Raw genomic sequence first — 20,507 nt, 5'->3', positions numbered from 1 at the left:
ATGAAGTTAACTTACGTTTCTCTTCGCCACTCTTAGGAACACTGATCAGTCTAAGTTCTTCGACATGTTCGTTATTCGACATCAGGAATGCAGTAAAGACGGCCCAAACAACCAGTAATATCGAAATTTTGAACCACTTCAAGATTTTCTATGTAAAGAAAGAATATAGTACAGGATCAAGATTTGAGCTCACAAGCGGGATTTCGGAATAATCGAGAAGGAAATCACCCGAACATAGCTGGGCTACTTCGTGTTGAGAACCGTTTGGTAATAGGCGACTTTAACGTGCACCACGATCTTTGGTACACTGCATGCCTAATGATCATAGGGAGGATGGAGCTGGCGGAACAGATAGATAATTCGAAATTTTGCACAATAAATGACGATGAGATTTGACAAATGATAAATCACTATAAGCGGACGAAAAGGATAGATCAACTGAAGTTTAGTAACGTCTCCACCGATGTGGGTATGCTTTGGTCTACCGACCTATTCCGAGTAGACAGAAGGCCTTCATGCTTCCAGTCAAGGAGCCAGTTTCTGCTGGGATGTTTACGCAGAAACTACTACCTCACCCTCGGACTGAAATTGGGTATAAAAATGTGGAAGATGCTTTCGAGTTGCTTTAGACCTTTGGGTTTCAATAGTATGAAAGCTAGGAACAACTTTCGTTGTGTTTTTCATAAGTACCTGCTATTCATGGCCTAACCTTGTGGTGTTTGAAAGCACATAGACCAAAACAAAGCGTTGATCAGCGTCCCAATAATACAAGCCTTTTACAAACATTAGTTTGTTCCATTTGGTAAGGTGGAAGGGGCCGGGTCTGAGGCCGGCCTAAAATCTCTGCCATGCTTTGGATTCGGCCCCCGCCGGAAAGCGACTTTATACTGAACTGAACTCCAAGTGGTACCAGATTTAAGTCTCTGGCAAGACCTTGTAGCTGTGGCTACTGTCAGTTGAGCATCTTTTAAACTCAATGACTGGGCAGATTTGTCGCTTGACCTTCAAATGTCTTTTCCTTAGAAGGAAATCCATTCAAAGTCTACAATATCAGTACAAGCTGGGTTTATAGCACTATTTTTGAGAATAATATGCTGATATTTCCAGGCAAGCCAAATAACAGGCATACCTTACCGCAGGCAAATTCTACGCCCTGTCCGCTTGGGTCGGTCGATAGGCCACCAAGATCGTGTGATATTACACCGTTAGAGTTTTTCCTGTGGGGACATGTAAAGACTAAAGTCTATGCGGACAATCCCCGTTCGATTCAGGTCTTGGAGCAAAACATCACGCATGTCATTCGCCAGCTACCAGTCAAAATGCTCAAATAAGTCATCGAAAATTGGACCCAAGAGATGGACTATCTGAGACGTAGCCGCGGCCAACATTTGAAAGAGATAATCTTAAAAAGATGAAAGTCAAAGAATGTTTTTTGAATGAAAATGAAACATTCTACATTAAATTTAAAGATTCACTGTTTTCTTCTATAAAAAAGTAGGGAATCTCGAAAAGGATTACCCTTTATCATATCATATTTTACTACCCTTTCACAAACTTAATATTAAGTCCACATTTACAAACATACATACATACCTTCCGACGCGAATGTGGCTCGTCGTGGTCGTCATGATGATCTTCGTTATTGTTCTCCATATCCCTATAGGTGACACGAAGACGACAATGTATTACGAGTATAAGATAATTGAACCGATTGAATTTACGCGTAATCATCAGAGCACACTTACCTAACTTCCAGGATGCGCACCTGCCCCAGCTCATTGGTCACATTAATGCCGACTTTGGTAAATGCATTTGGCGCCTTCACATAGTGTTCGGGCACATCCGGTGAGGGCAACGGATCCAAGTCTGTTTGCGGCAGCGGAGAAGAGAGAGCATGGAAGAGGAAATAGAAAAAGAAATATGTGTGTAAAGAAAATTGAAATTTGATGCGTCGCGATGCTTGGTAAATCAAAAATAAACATAACACTCAATTTAATTAATTTCCTTTGTTTGCTTATGTAAGCAAGGAGACAAAAACAATGTGGTATCCTTGTATTATGGGTTGTGTGAGTAAGAAGCGCGTAAAAAACTTGAACTTGCTGAAATACAAAGCCGCAAAACCGCAAAGAAATGTCCTTTTTGTCACAATAGCAGTTTGTATAGTTATTGTACCATTATGTATGACACACCCACTACTACATACACAAGCCTCCGAAGTTTATGTAACAAACAGGATATTATTTACTTCGCATTTCGTTAGGCGATCTAGTGGGTCTAAGAAGATTGCCGGAAATGGACATGTGTTCCGGCGGTTGTCTGCTTACATACATGCATACATACAAGTACGAGTATATCATATATACTAGTAGAAGTAGTTGAGGAAGATGGAAAACCTAAATGTTCGATTACTTGTTGTTCTACAATATTAACAGCTGCCATTTGACAAATGTCCATTTTGACGATTTGTTCGCCAAATCACGTCGCATTCTGTTGCCTTCCCATTTCATTTCCTTTATTTCGTGTTTTTTTCGTTTTGGTCCGTTTCTGGATTTGTGGGCGGCATTTGATTTAGTTTTGAAACGTGACTCTGCATTTGCTTAGCCAGCTCGCTTATGTCTCTATTAAGGTACGTTATATAAGAATTGGCAATTTATAGATGCAATTTGTTTGAATAATATTAATAAGATTCTGAGAAGTGCTGTAAACAGTTGTGTGGTGGTTGGTATAGCTGTCAAGCTGATGTCTAAAGTGAGGTTATGTGATTGCTACCAAAATGTGCGTAATTGTAATTTAATGCGTAAAAATCCTTGTCAATAAATAATGATTAATGCGCGATTGCGATTGAAAGGCAAGTAGACGTGTGTTTTATTTAGCACATTTATTTGAACCATATTAAGTTTGTACATTTGCACGTTTATCAGAGCGAGCAAGAACAATGTCGGAAAACTAACTTGATTATGCTTAAAGCGCATTCTTAATGTTTTATGCACGTGTTAAATCGAAGTTCATTTAGCGAACTCCGAGAGATTGACAACGCAATGTGATTAGAAGCACGTCTTCAGCTGGAGTTCTCTCGCGTCTCCTATGGACCTTGGACGTCAACGAACTGCTGAAAAAACTTGAGGCTCGTGTTGTAAGGTGATGGCTCATCCAGGCGATGTAGCTCTCATTTGCAAGGCAAAATTGACGCAGGGGTATCTCACCAGACATTGACGGTGGGTGCTCAACTGACAGTATCTACAAGGTCTTAACCGAGGTCCCGATCTTTTGGGAGATTCGTGGTGATTCTGGTTTAAATCTAAAGGCAGGTAGAATAGAAAATTCACAGCCTCAGCAGCCTCCAGTTAATTCTGGGCTTATCGCACTAAGAAGTTCACTTAGAAGTTGAAAAAAACTTGTCTTGTAGTGTTGTAGAGCAGATATTAGCCAAAGGTGGCGCCTCTAACTGAAAGTAATATTTTGGCATTGCGACACCATAGTCAAACGTGTTATGTTCCATAGGGACTTTGTGTGGTGGAGAGCTCTAAAAATGACCACAATTGCAGGGAAGCTAGAATGCATTCAACAAGCGGTACTCATCAGCATATGTGGTGTGGGCCACAGCAACCATGGTACTTGATGCCAATCTGCAAAGAGTGCTCTTAGATATAACCAGATGATATATGGCCACGAAAGTTTCTATCAGACTAAGAGTATTATGGTTTCTAAATGATAATTTGTTTGAAATTCGGAAATCCTCTACTTCATATCGGATCTTTTGAATCATTGAATGGATAATGGATAAGTAAAATTCTAGCGGTATTTCCTCTGCTCACATTCATCTTTTGAATCATTGAATGGATAATGGATAAAATTCTAGCGGTATTTCCTCTGCTCACATTCCAACGAAAGAGTTGTCACCATAAGCGAAGGGACTATCCACTCTGGTACCAGATTGAAAATACTGGGCATGAACTTACTAATCGTGAATTCAAGGCTGATTAAGCAATGTCTAACACCGTTATAAATGGCATTAAGTCACGTCGTGGTAAAACTAGTATGGGTACCGGACCACAGCGTAATCGCAAGTAACTATAAAGTTGACAAACTGACAAGGAAAGACAACCTAGTTCCGCAATCAGTGGAGTGGGAACGGGTCGGTACTCCGTTCTCTTCGTGTGTTCTGCTGCTGGACTAACATCGGTTCTGTCACTATCGATATGAATCCTTTTGGCCTAAGGTCGATACCAAGGTATCAGGTTAGCTCTTTGTCCTCAGTAAGGCTGGCATCCACCTGGTGGTGGAGGTTCCAACAGGTCATTACCTTTCCCCAAGAAAAAACAACCTAGTAGAATGTCAACGGATCGGTTCTCCGCTCTCTTCGTGCGTTCTCTGGTCTGCTACTGGATATATGGGCTTCGCGGAATCTTGGTCAACGGTGGACTAACATCAGTTTTTACGCTATCGTTATAGATACTTTTGACCCAAGGTCTATTTGTCCTCAATAAGGTTAGCATCCGCCAAGTTGTCGAGGCTCCAACAGCTCATTACGCTATCGTCGTTCGCGATGTAAGGTTGATAATCTTACTGGATACTGTAGAGTTGTGGAACGAGGTGGAAACAACTCAATACCTTCTTGATTGCTGATGGGAATAGAAGGTAAATACCTAAGCACGTTGGTATTGCACTATTGCTGTTTGATCGGATACAGAAGTTCTATCTTTATGGCTGTGTAAAGTCCAAGTGCGATCCCAATCTTGAGGATGAGCCATCGAACCTAACATAAGCCTTCGAAGACCGAATAATTATATTAGTTATAAAATAGGGATAATAATTATATATATGTATTATATATATTACCGAATTTTGGAGCTGGTTTAAGGTAGTAGTACCCAATATATACAGAATATGACTTGATTTTTTTTAAACAGTACCGAACATGCATTTAATTTAATGTCTCAATTTTTACTCAAATATTCGTTCGGTTATATTTTTAAATTCTACCCAATTCCTACGCAATTTAATAACTAATTCACACCCATTATCTCAATAGGTATATTTAGCTCCACATTTGAAACTTAACTCAATTTAATTGCATAAGATAATCAAATTCACTTGCCGGCATTCTGGTAATAAAAAATTAAGATGAAGCGAATTTTGCACAAATTACTCCAACAGAAGCATACACACACAGACATGAACTTGTATATATGTATGTATGTGCGAAACGCGAAGATACTGTAGATAATAATTTCACTTTAAGCCAGTAAAACTGCTGGATATTAAGTAATGAATGCAAATTACTAAGTCATAAGGAGACAAGCATTTAAGGCTATTTTTATGCGATAACAACAATGCGTAGCTAAAGGAAGTACATACACACAGAGGCGAACACACATGAAGTGTTGGAGTGGCTTGTGATAAGGGGACGGCATTCTGTGAAAAAGAAAAATAGCAGTAAAAATTTATAAATATGTATGCTGGTGAGTCTGTCTCAGCAGAATTTAGCACCATACCAAAAATAAATATATATAAGAGTAAACATATTTATATGTATATAGTATATACATATACACTGGCCAAAAAAAGTATTCGACATATGCATTTTTTTATGTATTTTTAAAATATTCCATAGAATAAACAAATAAAAGACCAAATAACAGTGTTTTTATAAGCAATATTTTGTTTAGTTTGTAAATTAATGAGTTTTATGATAATAAAAATTACAAAACTAAACAAAAAAGCACAAAAACTGAATTACTCTAAAAATAAAAGCAAAAAAAATATTCGACAATTCATGTAAAATCCTAGTTTGAAAACAAAAAAATATTTTTTAATACCGTCTATATTGTACCACTCTTCCATTAGTATCTGTTCCATTTGGGTTTTGTTCGTAAAATGGCGCTGTCCCAGCCTTCTTTCTAAATGATCCCATAGATGCTCTATGGGATTAAAATCTGGACTTTGAGCAGGAGTTTTAATTACTCCAGGGCAATTATATAAAAGCCAAAGCTTTGTATTTAGTGCGGAATGCTTTGGGTCGCTTGGTAAAACTGAAAAGTCGCTCCGATTCCCAGATTTTCTGCACTAGTTCGTAAGTTTCTCTTCAAAATGTCAATGTATTGAATTTGGTCCATGATTTGGCGAATTGGCTCCATTTTTCCAACGCCTGCTGCCGACATACACCCCCAAATCATAACGCCTCCACCTCCATGTTTCACAGTTGCCACAGTATTTCGCTCTTCCAATTCTGTATTGGGTTTCCTGTACACAATTACCTTCCCATCACATCCAAAAAGATTGAATTTGCTCTCATCTGCAAATATCCTTATTCCAAAATTCAGCGGCCTTGTTTATGTACGTTTTTGCAAACCTTAATCTTTCCAATCTATTTTTTTAGAGATATATGGCTTTTTGCGCGCAACTCTTTCCCTGTAGTCATTGATTTTCAAATAATTTCGTATGGTTTGGGGTGTCACATCTATATTTAGGTTTTCGTGAACAGTTTTGGAGAGAACCGTGGCATTTGTTTTTGGTAATTTCTTGACCTGGCGAACCAACCAACGTTCGTCTGCTTTAGTTAAGGCTTTTGGACGACCACACCTTGGATGATTTTCAACCGACTTTTTATCTTTCCATTTTTTTATAATATAATGGACAGTTGTTCGCGGCCTATCAACTATTTCGGCTATTTTAGTTTCGGTTAATCCACTTTTAAAATGTTTAACCATCAGATTTTTGATTTCTTCCGACACTTCTGTTTTTTTGCAACCCATGTTTACCATTTCACTTATTTACTTTAAATATCGCTTCTAAACTGAATGCTGCATAACAATGTTAAAGAAAATATTCAAACCGATCGTAACTTTCACCGTTAATCATTGGAATTCGCTCTTCTGCGTAATTGTCGGAAATTTTTTTTGCTTTCATTTTCAGCATAATTTAGTTCTGGTGCGTTTTTCTTTAATTTTGTTGTTGTGATTATCACAAAACTCATCAACTTACAGACTATATAAATGTTTGTTTTAAAAAACACTGTTTTTTGGTTCTTTATGTTTTTATATTAAGAAATATTTCAAAAATAAATAAAAAAAATACATATGTCGAATACTTTCTTTGACCAGTGTATGTGTCCATTATGTCCATCCGCATGGTAATTCGCAAATTGACATTGACTTTCGTGTGACCCATAAAACGCCAGCAAAGGCGGTATTTATGTATAATCAGTAAACTCTTGAACGACACACACACATACACCGGCACTTATGTATATAATATATAAATATGTGTGTTTGCGTGTCTAACACTTACATCTTCGTCAGACTAATAAAATATTCATATTAGAAGAATTCTTGCAATTACGCGACGAAGCAGTAAAAAACGGTACTTAACCGTATTTATGACTTCAGGGCGAAGGAAAGCAGCTGAGTTGGAAATGCCACGTTTCCGGCTGATGAAAGAGAAATTTTGACAAGAAGAAAGCAAAAACGCAAGCGAAGGCAAGAAATTTAGGCAGCGTTAAAAAAAAAAAAGAATTTTAAGAGGGAAAGTAAAAATATTTGTAGCAAGAAACAGTTCTAGGCTCAACTAAGTACATTTCGCATCAGGGACGGATCAACGGCGGCGAAACTGCGGGAGAGTCGAAATTGTGTAGCTAAGTGGTCCAGCATCGGAAGTAGTAATAGGGGAACCAGTGAAAACTTAAAACTGGTGAACAGGCATGAAAGAGTCTTCCGCAGTTTCTTTGTCATCTTGCGTCCACTGTTGAAAAGCAAAGATTGCCTAAGCTCGGTAACTAGATAAACCCTTCGTAATCGTAAGATTCTTATTTTTTCGGTATGAATTTTAAGGGCTTTAGAGAGCTTCTTACGATAAAAAATGCAGATCCCTTTCAATCAATAGATTGAATTCCTCGGTACTAAGTGACTTTGACGCATGTTTTCGCGGAAATTGTCCCTGCAGTGGCTGCTGGAAGCGGAGCCGGTTCTTGGGAACATCAAGAGGTCTTACTGGGATTACGTCGACGACATCGAACAGTTCGCCGACCTACAGTCTTCGGACGTAACAAAGTTTAGACACGCATTGACCGCTATTTCTTGGTACTAGCCGACTTTAACGCATGTTTTCGCAGAAACCATGGCTTCAGTCGTGTGTTTGAAGCGGAGCCACCACCTAGGAATATTAAAGGGTATTTCCGTGATTTCGTCGACGACATCGAACAGTACTTCGACAAGTCTCCGGACGTAAGAAACTTTAGACACATATTGACCGCTATTCGCAATGGAGCGTTCAACACCTTTGCATACCTGACTCAGCAGCGAGCCTGACTCATCTTACACCCCTCTTCCTATGATCCGACCCCGTTGAAACAGCATGTTTTCTGAGACTATCGTTAGTTAACTTCGATAACCTAACCTGACCTAATCTTACCACCCAAGAAGAACCTAAATAACCGCTACAACAACAACAAAAATCATAATTTTTAGGCAATACGCATTGTAGTTGGAACCTATGATATTGATTCCTATACAGTAAGATTAAAAATTCTTTAATAATCCGTATTGTCGGAGTGCTTGGCAAGGTAATGAGATGAAGTCTTCTTGGCTTCACGAACGAAACAACCTAAGTGTGTTTTCTGATCAACGATAACAATCACAGCTTACCAACCTAATTTCTATGAACTAGCTCACTATATTCTACTTGCCGACTGAATTCGAATTTGTAACTCTTAATATGTTTAGACAGACATTATCCATTTTTAGCAAAAAAAAAATATTGACACAAAAGTAAGACACTATTAAATTGTCTCCACAGAGACACACATATTTCTCTCCCGCTTCAAACACTTTGATTTATGTACTCACCACCATGTAGACGCTCATGTTCCATGCGGAATGATGCTAAGCTCGGATCCTGGCGTATGCGTTCGGGCAGAGCACGCCATACTTGTAAGGCACCTTCTGTAACCTCGCTGCAAAGAGAAAGAGAGCGAAACGAAAGCGTTATTTATGGCATTTTCTATTTACTGACAAATGATGAACTTAAAGTATTTTGGGAGTACTGATTCCACTAATTCATTATTTGGGATTTATTTTCAATTTCGAAATTAAAGCGGCAAACATTTGCGCTTATGCTCATAGGACAAAAACCAATCATTTCAAAAGCCGTTTATTTAAGGATTAAACAAAAAATAACAATTGGACAACAATTAAGCTGCATTGAGACTTTTTCGTCCTTTTCAGCTTTATTCCCCACTGTATTAATGCGTGTGATTGTAGCTTTGTTTACGGGCTAAATGACATCTGCTGCGTACTTCATCACTCGGCTGCCCGACTTGGTCACTGCTGACTGTTGCGGCGCGTGGCTCCCAGCTGTTTTGCTCGCATCAAAAGCCAATATGTTCGAGTATATATATGTATATATATACATATATATAAGTTTGTATACTATTGAGAAATAAATCACCATCATTTATTAACAGCACACACACACACACTTACGCAGCCATACAAGCCCTGAATGAATTATAAAAAATGAGACAAATGACAGGCTTCGCGTGCTAATAATGTCGCCACCATCAACACAGTCTGAGTAAATATAATATAATATTACTTATTAGCGAGTGATTACTCATTTAGCGCTTAATATGTGCTAATTAATTAATTAATTATTTATTGAATTATTTTTAGCGTTAAACATATTGATTTAATTGCAGGCATGAGCATCTTTGACATACAATTATTTGTAAATGATACGAACTGACATTATTAGATTACGGTAATTAAACATTATTTATTATGGTTAGCACTCACAATAGCTGTGAGGTAAATTTTGAGGGAATATATTTCGACCACTGACAAAAAATTACAGATAGGCCTATTCTTAAGCTGGTGTTGGCTTAAGTGATGTGGTTAGGTTAGTCTGGGAGGCTAATAAGCCATACATATTTTGGTTTATAGCGTCGTCAGATAGAGTGTCGTTACATAGTCCATTAGAAGGATGACTGTTCTAGTGTCTTATCACGTGTGATCTGTCAGAGCAGGCTATTGAAAAAGGGACCTATACTTAATTCACCCGCTATAACCTCATTATACTGGGAAAGTAGAACTCGAAAGCATATCTAAAGACCAGTGCAGCGAATAAGAGGTGATCCAAATGTAAACACTTATTTCAATAGCCTTTTTTGAACAGACCTCAGAGGAGTCGTGTCAAGCTGTCATGTTATTTTTGATCAGTATTATTTGGCCTTTTATCATGTAAAGACTTGGGCCTGAACAATGTTTACAAATCGTTCAACTTTATTAAGAAAATTCACGTTCTGTACAGAATATATTTCGCGCATTTCGCTCAACTTATGGTCAACATAATCGGCCTACTGAGTGTACTAGTCGCAACACCAACACCCATTCTGAGACCCGGCACTCATTATTGCATAATATATGACCAAATAGACCGCGTTCAGCACGCTGTGAAGAAAATAGAGCAGCCGTAGCTGAGTGTTCGCAGCAACTCGGACTAAAACATGGAACGTCTTGGCGATTTTTACGTCGAAATCTTAAGTTGCATGCTTACAGGTTGTACAGACTGAAGTCGTTCGACCTTTCCAAGTCACATCGCTCCGCTCTTGAAAAATTCCAAGAAGATTCGACGTTTTCAAGCCAAAGTTTGTTCAGCGATGAGGCCTTTTTTTGGCTCAATGTGTATATAAGCAAGCCAAATTGCCGCATTTGGGACAAAGAGCAACGGTTTGATGTGGTTTATGTGCCGTTATCACGCCAATATAACTAACTATTTGATGCCTGATATTGAAACTCCTGATCTCGGCGACATTTGGTTTCAACAAGACGGCGCCACTTTCCACACATCGCATCATGTATTTATTCAGAGAACCCTTCGGTGAGTAGATAATTTCACGTTTTGGGCTCGTCGATTGGCCACCAAGAACTTGTGCAATCACACCGTTAGACTGACAATGCCGCTTCGACTCAGGCCTTGAAGGAAAACATCATGCGTGTCATTCGTCACCAGTCGAAATGCTCGTACGAGCCATCAAAAGTTGGGCTCAACGAATGGCCATCTGCGGCCAACATTTGAAAGGGATAATCTTAAAAAAATAAATGCCAAAGAATGTTCATTCAAATGATAATCAACAAAAAGCAAGTTCAAATCCTTGAAGGATTGCTTACATTATTTAGTACAAGGAAGAATTTATCTGTTATTTATTTTGCTGCTGAGGAAAAATTCGCTGTAATATCAAAGTTTTCCCAGTAATGGGTGTTTATTAGATGACACAGCACTTTGTTTGAACAGACGAATTAATAGACCATCAGCTCTGTATATTTTCTCAATTTTAGCTATGTTTTTAACATTCCAATTTCTTCACAGCTCGTCAAGTGAATCCTTTCGTCTTCTTTGCTCATTCGAACTCAACTCCTGCTCATTGTAATCTTTTACTTTCTCTATGTAACTGAATCGCATAACTTTCCATCAGCTATTTTAGTATTTTCTGCCATCAAACTTTCTTAGGTCATTATTCTATATTCTCTCAAATATTCCACCGAAATTTGTTGAGGTTAGTTTGGCTATCTATTTTGGTTCGCCAATTAAAATGTAATAATAAATGGTTAGTATTTCCAGAAATTGCAACCATGCATGCAACTATAAAATTTCCACTTAACCGAGTACAAGGGTGCAATACACATCAGATATTAATGCATGTGTATGTGTGTGAATGTCTATGAACAAAAAGTGTATACACACTCAAATAGTTACCCAAAACGTTTTAATTTAACTTAATTAGCCTTGCATATACGGGAAACACCCACCCCCACACACACACTTTGACACACACAAACAAATGTTTTTGTTGATTCAAACACAATTGCATTATGCAAATGCAAAATATCCACCGGCTGCATCAATATTTTGACGCAAGCAATTATACTTGGCTAGCTAAAAATAACCGCTACTTTCGAACTAATTATGTATTACTGTGTGCATGGAAACGTTAATTAAAATTTCAAAGAAATACAGAAATAAAATTTCCAAAAAATATATATTTAGCGGTCGGTACAGATAGCTAATTGGCGCGTGCTGCATTTTTGAATAACTGTGTGCGCTTTTATGGAAGAAGCTGTGATACTATAGTGGAAAATGGAAATGTGTGGATTGTGTATATTTTAGTATGGTAATTCAAAGTAAAAGGAACAAGAAAAGAGCAATGCTTAATACCTTTCACAGGTACAGAATAAAAGAGTATTATATTAGATTGGTCAGTTTGTATAGCAGCGCAACTATAGCATATAGTGATCTGATCAGAAATATATTTTCGGAGATTATGACGTTGCTTTGGACAATAATCCATACATTTCGTCAAAATATCAGGTCAAATAAAAAAGTTTTCCATACAAGAACTTCACCTTGATCTTGCAGTTTATATGGCAGCATTTCGATAACGAAGGTTCGGAAAAATCAACAGCTTCTTGTAGTGAAAAGGATGGGTGTTTTATTTCAGATCAGTATCTCAAAATCTGAGGAACTACTTCGCATATATACAAACAGACAGTCGGGCATAACCAAATGGACTCAGCACGTCACGCTGAACACATGAATATAGTGATCCATTTCGAGGTTCTCTACTACACAGAAACTTTTAATTTAATGTTGGATAATAAACATCTTTCGAAATCACATTCCTTGGCATTTGTTTAAGAAGATCTCTTTTAAATGGCTACGTCTCAGATGGTTCATCCGTTGAGTTCAATTTTCGATGACTCGTTCCAGCATTTCGATTGGTAACTGGCAAATGACCAGATTTTGCTCCAAGATAAGAATCGAAATGGGATTGTTTGCATAGACTTTGGACTTTACATATCCCCACAGGAAAAAGTATAACGGTGTAATATCACACGGTCTTGGTGGCCAATAGACCGACCCAAATCATGAAATGATCTGTTCTTCGAAGTGTTTTCTCAATATCTTCATTTATTGATGTAATGTGTGGGAAGTGGTGCCGTCTTGTTGAAAACAAATCTAGCCGACATCACGAGCTTCAATTTCAAGCTTCAAATAATTGTTATTGACGGTTACGTTCTCACCTGGAATATTTTTGTAGAAATATGGAGCGAAGATTCCACCGTCTCACAAACCACAACAAACCATTATTTTTTCTGATTGATATGACAGCTCTTGAATCTCTTCAGGTTGGTCTTCGTGTCAAATGTGGCAATTTTGCTTGTTTACATACCCATAGAGTCATAAATAGGCCTCATCGTTGAACAAAATTTGGCTCGAAAATGTCGAATCTTCTTGAAACTTTTCAAGAGCCCATAGAACGAAGCGATGCCGCTTGTATTTTGTACACTTTCAATTTAAGATCTCGACGTAAAGTGCACCAAGTCGCTCAATGATGTCTTCGAACTCCTCGAGCGTTCCTGGTTCTTTGGCATAAACTTTTGATTTAACATACCCCAAAAGAAGGTAATATGCAGGCGTAAATCGTATGATTTGAGCGGTCATTAGAATGAAACCATTTCTCGAAACGAGTTCTAAAACTGTCCATGACTAGAAGTGAAACATGAGGCGGCGTCCGTCTTGTTGGAAATACAGATTTTCCAAGTCAATTTGACCAAACTTCGGATCGGGTAACATCATATTATAACGCTCGGTATTGATAGTCAACACATTTCCTACCTCACTTCGAAAGATATAAGCCCAGATGATACCGCCATACCGCAATCCCAACCAAACGGTCACTTTTTGGGAATGTTGGGTGTTTCTTGAAACGCACATGGACTTAATACATCGCAATTTTCGGATTTTCGCATTTCCCGATTTTCGGATTTTCCAGAGAGCGTAAATTTGCCTAATGATCTTGGACAATTCCCAAGCGTTCTCCCAAAGTTAAACGTGACATGATGAAATAGCCAACCTTGCTGAAAACACTGACAACATTTTACACAAAACCAAAATATGGCCGTCACGGGCTCTATTTAACGTTGTTCATATGTGTTTCAAGCTAAAGAATAGAAATTCAAGTTTTTCATTAGAATAGCAAATTTATGCAAAGCGGACCTTCCACTAATTTTTCAGTAGCAAAATTTGTTGTGGTGGACTTACGCCAGGACTGAAGGCGTTTAGCGAAAAGAGAGCATGCCAGCGCAGGCGAATGCTGCATACATCGGACAAATGCGCAGTGTTGCAATTCAAAGCATACCCTACGTTGCCTGAAAAAGTACCTGAAACAAATAATTGTTTCAAACTAAAAGTCTTCATTAGTGAGATTCACAGAAATTCTGGCTTCCTATTGGCAAGGGAAGAGCTTAATTGAAGCACAGCTTCACTGATTTGTTCGCACTCTCAACAGCCATTATGAATCCCTTTCCTTACACTGAAAGATGATTCAAGGAAGGCTACAGTTTCACATCAACCAATTCTGTGGAAAAGTGGATTAGTGGTAATATCGTAAATATAGAAATAAATATAGATCCTTTGCATGTCATATTCGCTAGAAATTGCTTTGTCTTCAGACAAATACGTATAACGCCAAGCGCAGTGCGGTTAAAGCTAACAAGATGACTAAATTAGCGTAATGATTATTAAGTGAGCGAGTGCGCAGAAAAAAATCTGCGATGAAACTGCGGACAGCAGCCACAGCGCCGCCGAACCCGTAGTGCGTTTCGTCAAGTAAGTGGATCAGCGCAGAGCCAAACATTTATAAATGGCAATTAGTCAAGCGTAATAAATGTTCTTTTTTTGTTATAAATGTTCGTCATACACACACATATATGTATGTATGTGTGTATGCATGTGTAAATGTAATTATGCGTTTACGCGACGCGTTATGTGTGGGCGTAAACTCGCCGCGCACGCCACATGAAGCGCCGCTTATTGAACGCGCCGCGCGGCAGGTCAAATCAAATCAGCGCAGAGCATACTTTTTTAAGCGCGCATTGATTTAATTTCAATTACACACAGCACAATTAATGGATAATAAAGAGAGAGAGAGAGGGAGATAGTAAGAGAGAGTGGAAAAACGATATGAGGCAAGCGAAAGAAAAGTTGCGCGTAGAAATGGCAAGCAAGGCGAAGTCGTTGCCACTTTGAGGTGGTCACGTGCATTTGTTCCCAGCGTCAATTTACTGGCGGCCAGAAAAATAAAATAAAATAAAATAAAATAAAATAAAAAAAAACAACAACTGGCTTTAGCGGCGCATTACTGACAGCCGCCAATTTAGAATTTCAATTTCATTTTATTTTCTACTTTTTTGTAAATTTTTTCCAACTTTATTTTCCAACAATTCAAATACAGTTTTAGTTATGAGCAGACGCTGTTGGATTTGTGCCTAGTCTGCGCCATGAAAAGCCACTAATCTCAATTTAGACAGATGACAATAAAAATCCAGATATCTTCATCAAAGCGCGCAACCATGAAAAATGCGCTCAACTCGTCAAGCTTTGTATATTAATGTGTGTGCTTGTATATGCTTTTATGTGTGTGTGCGCAGCTGAGTTTATAAATTTCTTAAAAGGCTGCTTGAGAAAGTCAAATTACGCGCAGATTAAATGGGGAATAACAAGCGCTATGGCATAATAGAAAATTACACACACATATTTGATATGTGATATACTCGTATATGTACATACATACACATAAATGTAGCTAAAACGAAATAAGCGCGCTGAAGGCGAATATATTTCAAGCTGTGCGGAAATATAAAGTATAAGTGCTTATATTTTTATATACCACACACAAACACACATTCATATATGAACATATATTCAAATATACATACCTTCTTACACACTCTCATACATACATATGCATACATGCATTTTAGCGCTCATACCTCAAGGAGCCTACTCAATTTCCATGGGGTTAGCTTAATAGTAAGTACTAATCATATTTAAGAGCAAAAGCGCTACGAATTGCCGGGAAAGGGCGTAGAAACAAAAACGACATAGCGCAAGCGGTTGCTGTAACGCGGCACAGACAACGAAGGTGAAGATTGCGGGTAATCTACCAGCTACTTGAGGTTTTTGTCTAAATGAATTGTGTAGCCAAGCTTTGGCATTGCGGTCCGCCACTGTGTTATTGTGACATGAAATCTAAGTTGACCGCTTGATATGAGGCCTAACTGTTTGTGTGACAATAGAGCTGACGATCTGCGCTGAGTGCATGCCACATACAGTGCGTCAAAAATGTGATCGTGCGCCTGGTATTATAAAGCATCCTCCTCAACATCGCATATAAGGTTCTATCGAGCATATAAACTAATTGGACCTTATCAGTGTGGCCTTAGGCCTGGAAAATCAACAACTCAGCAGATATTCACCATGTGATGTTTCCATCTTGGAAAAGACTTGTGAAAGGAGAATCGACACTCACCACCTATTCGTCGACTTTAAAGCTGCTTTTGACAGCACGAAAAAAGGAACGACCTTTAGGAAGCTATGTCAGAAATTGTTATCCTTGCAAAACAAATACGGCTGTGTAAACAACACCAAAGGCTTCGTCAAGATCGGAAAGGACTTCTTCGAGCCGTTCGACACCAAACGAGGATTCAGACAAGGCGACTCCTCTTTCTTATCCGAGGCTGTGCGACCAATGTACTCCTGGAGAAAATAATTCGAGCTGTAGAGTTAAATAGAGAAGGTCCTATCTTTTATAAGAATGTATAACTTCTGGTTTTAGCCGATGACATCGATACCATTGGCCTTAACAACCGCGCCATTAGTTTTGCTTTCTTCAGATTGAATAAGGAAGCGAAGCAAGTGAGTCTGGTAGTGCACGAGGGCACGAAATATCTCTTGCCACCAAACAAACAGTCGTCTAACTCGCGACTTGGCTCTCACGTTATTAGTGACAGTCATAACTTAGAAGTCGTAGATGATTTCGTCCATCTTGAAACCAGTATTAACACCCACAAAAATTTCAGCGTCGAAATCCATCGCAGAATAACTCTTGAAATCATGTGCTACGTCGGACTGACTAGGCAATAGAGAAGTAAAGTCCGCTGTCGACGAACAAAGACCAAACTCTTTAAGTGACTCATCATCCTCGTCCTGCTATATGGTGCATAGGCATGGAGGATGACAATGTCTGATGAGTCGGCGTTACGAGTTTTGGAGAGAAAGGTTATGCGGAAGATTTAAGATTTTATACGATGAGCTGTATGAGATATATGACGACATTGACATAGTTCAGCGAATTAACAGACAGCGGCTGCCCTGGCTAGGTCATGTTGTCCCATGGATGAAAACATTCCATCTCTGAAAGTATTCAACGCTGTATCCGCCTGGGAAAGCAGAGGAAGGAGGAAGACATCCACTACGTTGGAAAGACCAGTTGGAGAATTGATACCAAGGAACGAAAAGGAAGAACAACCAGTGCGGTGGTGGTCGGTTATAACCGCGTATGCGTCTGCATCAATAAAAAAGGCGAATAATATCTGAAGCAGAAAAATTGTCTGAATACTTGTTTGTTAGACTGTAACGTTCATGGTATACACTACATGCCATTTTCGTTCTCATTGCTATCTAAATTTTGTATTTTTATATTTAATAATCTCTAGTTTGAGTATATACATTAGTGTTTATGTGTGAATGTATAGTATATATGTATGTATGTATTTGTTTATGGGAATGCGCGTACTTGCAGCAAGTTGTTAGGCAAATGCGGAAATGGTTTTAACAATAAAATGCATGGCATATGATAGCATATTAGTTTTGAGTGACAAACTTGGGTGAATCAGTTGCCTTGTAAACACACGTATGTAACTGTAATATGCAGCTGCATAGTTGTTACTTTTTGAAGGCTACTTTGTTTTAGTGCATTTAATTGAGTTTATGAAAGTATTTGACTAGCAATGGAATGTCATGAGAGACATTTTTTATTTAGATTATTGTTTTATGAGAAAAATTGGAAATACTTCGAATATGCTTGTGTAAACCTGTATGAATTATATACTACAAATAGAGGACATATTTCTTATTAAAATAATTATTTCGAAGGGTGCCCAGTATGATTCAGAGGACCTGGAGAGTTGGGACAAACATTTTAACGCGACGTTCGTTAGAGCGATTAAATTCAGTGTGAAACTTGGTAAATCTACGACAAAGACGTTCGATATGATCAAGCTGGCTTGTGGTGTGTTTTGGTGGTACCACGCCTTTTTGGAGGGCCGGGAAGAGGTCGCTTATGAAGACCGTTCTGGGAGACCTCCGACAATGTGACCAGATGTTAAATTTATCAAAATCTGTGGTTCATGACATTGAACGGAAGGGTCAATCGTGTCCGACAAGACATCGTAGCCGATTGGGAGTTTCACCACGACAACTTCTGAGCTCACACCGTCATTCTTGTGAACAGCTACCTAAGCAAGGCCGACATCCCAACGCTTCCGCAACCGCCCTACAGTTTTTGTTACCTTGCCTGAAAAGTGAACCCAACGACCTGTATGTTATGGTAACACTACATTTTCTAGAAAGTCTTCGGCGATCGCCTGCACAATTGAATCCATTAAGGCTTCGGGACCATCTGATGGCATTTTTCTAGTTTTTTACCTTAAATTTCATATTATAGCTAGTTAGCTTAGAAAACGAGATGAGCTTAAGAAAACCTTATCAAAAGTAAACAAATGAACAAGTCACAGGTCTGGAATGAAAGCGTTTAAGATCACAGGTATACTTCATTAGATAAATGACTGTATATATGTATTATAGTATTTACGATCAACTTGTGAATGTCGATTTGTCACGAAATACCACAATTTTAGCTAGAATTGTACAATATACAAGTCTTTCATCATAAAATGCATATAACTTACTATTTTGATAGATTCTACTAACTATTTGTTTGCTTTTCAAGATTCAGGCATGTGGTTGTACCATAAGCCCATAGCGTATGACTTCTGCCACAGCCCTGATAAATGATTCCTGTGCTGATGACTCTATAGCTATTTTTGTGTTAACCAATACACACACGTATGTACATACAGACACATGTAATCATTATTTTTTTTAGCTGCCCATAGTTTGTCATTTTAAATTAACCTTGACTGATGTTTGCTTTATTAATTGAATCAAATTTCCTTTCATCCTCGCCAACACACACCGCGGGACGCCCTTTCAGTGCTGCATGTTTTCCACTCATGTGTCATGCTTTCATTATTAACTTTGAACCAAGTGACAGTGAGCGTGTCAGAGCGTCATCCTTTGCTGCTTTTGGCTTGCGCTGGAGCGCAGCTGAAACCCGGTTGTTCAAGGAGGTAGGTGGGTAGAGTGCCAAGGAATTTTGAGTTTTGAACAGATGTGGTAGAAATATATATCTTATCTTAATTCAGTTTTAGATTGTTACAAAACTGTTATTATGCTCAAAATAAACATTAACTAATATGGCAATGGGCAAGGCAAACCAAATTTTTTGGACAGTTTTGAAAGAACTTTTTCTATAGCGTGTGCTCAAGAAATGCCATGGTTGTTCAGATAATGAAAATGATATTATATAAAATTAAAAAATTATAATTTTTTTTTAGGTTTATCTTAGATAAATTTTTTTAATATTAATACCCATAATAGCACAAATCCACATTCATCTATTTTTATCGCAAAAAACTGGCAAGATTTGCAAGCATTTTTAGACACGCAATTTAACAGCTCAAAAATCACGTGCCAAAAGGCATAATAGATTGAAATTAGAGCTGAAGCTTGCTACAATTGAAATATAAAAGAAATGCTAAGCTAAAGAAATATAATAAGAATATAACAAAAGCAAAAAATAATAATAATAAATGAAAAAAGAAACGCCGCGTTGCATTGGATAGAACACAACAACAATGAAATATAAAAAAAGAGAACAACAATAAAATATAAAAACGCAACAACAATAATAGTAAAAAAAGAACAGAACAACAATAAATATAATAAAAAAAAAACAGAATAACAACAAAGTATATAACAGTACAGAACGGTAGAAAATAGTAAATAAAGCATAGGTAAAGCACAATAGACTTGAAATTTGAGGAAAGCAAAAACAAACGCGAAAAAAAATATTTAAACGTGACTTCAATTATATTTGGCAGCAATGCAAGAGCGGCGCGCGTGAGAAGGGTGATATGGGGGAAAATTTCGAAATTTTTTAAAGTTAAAAAATAAGTATGAAAGTGTTATTTAAGTGTAAATAGGTATTTATTTAATCAAATTTTTTTGGATTTGATTTTGAATCTTAGGTGGAGGCTTATTTAATATATTTTCTGAATTTTCTTATATAATATATATTTTTTTTTACTTTATGTAGGTAAATATGGTACTTTATTTAAGTTAGATTTAAGTAAAAAATGAAGAAAAAACTAGATGTAAATAAAAATAAGACTAATTTTGGCTGCACAGAAGCTTTCATACCTTTACAGCTGCATTTCTTGGTATAAAAAGATCTTTATCTCGATTTTGATAGGTCAGTTTGTACGGCAGCTATATCTTATAATGGTGCGATCTGAACAATTTCTTCAGAAATTATAACGTTAACTTAA

The 20,507-nt window shown here is 37.8% G+C and overlaps 1 protein-coding gene across 3 annotated transcripts in view; it reads right to left on the bottom strand.

The window, feature by feature from the left end:
* LOC105233298 (P protein) overlaps positions 1 to 20,507 on the bottom strand; it is a 90,032-nt gene that overhangs the window by 4,012 nt on the left and 65,513 nt on the right. For all 3 annotated transcript variants that reach the window (XM_029553412.2, XM_011215338.4, XM_019992842.3), the window contains exons 2-5: positions 8,844 to 8,950; positions 1,746 to 1,866; positions 1,594 to 1,657; positions 16 to 148 (exon numbers count right to left, since the gene is read on the bottom strand). In XM_029553412.2, the coding sequence (XP_029409272.2) occupies positions 16 to 148; positions 1,594 to 1,657; positions 1,746 to 1,866; positions 8,844 to 8,950 (425 nt within the window). The remainder of the gene's footprint in view (positions 1 to 15; positions 149 to 1,593; positions 1,658 to 1,745; positions 1,867 to 8,843; positions 8,951 to 20,507) is intronic.

Source organism: Bactrocera dorsalis, chromosome 1 (assembly GCF_023373825.1).
Source record: "Bactrocera dorsalis isolate Fly_Bdor chromosome 1, ASM2337382v1, whole genome shotgun sequence".
NCBI lineage: Eukaryota > Metazoa > Arthropoda > Insecta > Diptera > Tephritidae > Bactrocera > Bactrocera dorsalis.
This window is presented reverse-complemented; position numbering and strand designations above follow the sequence as displayed.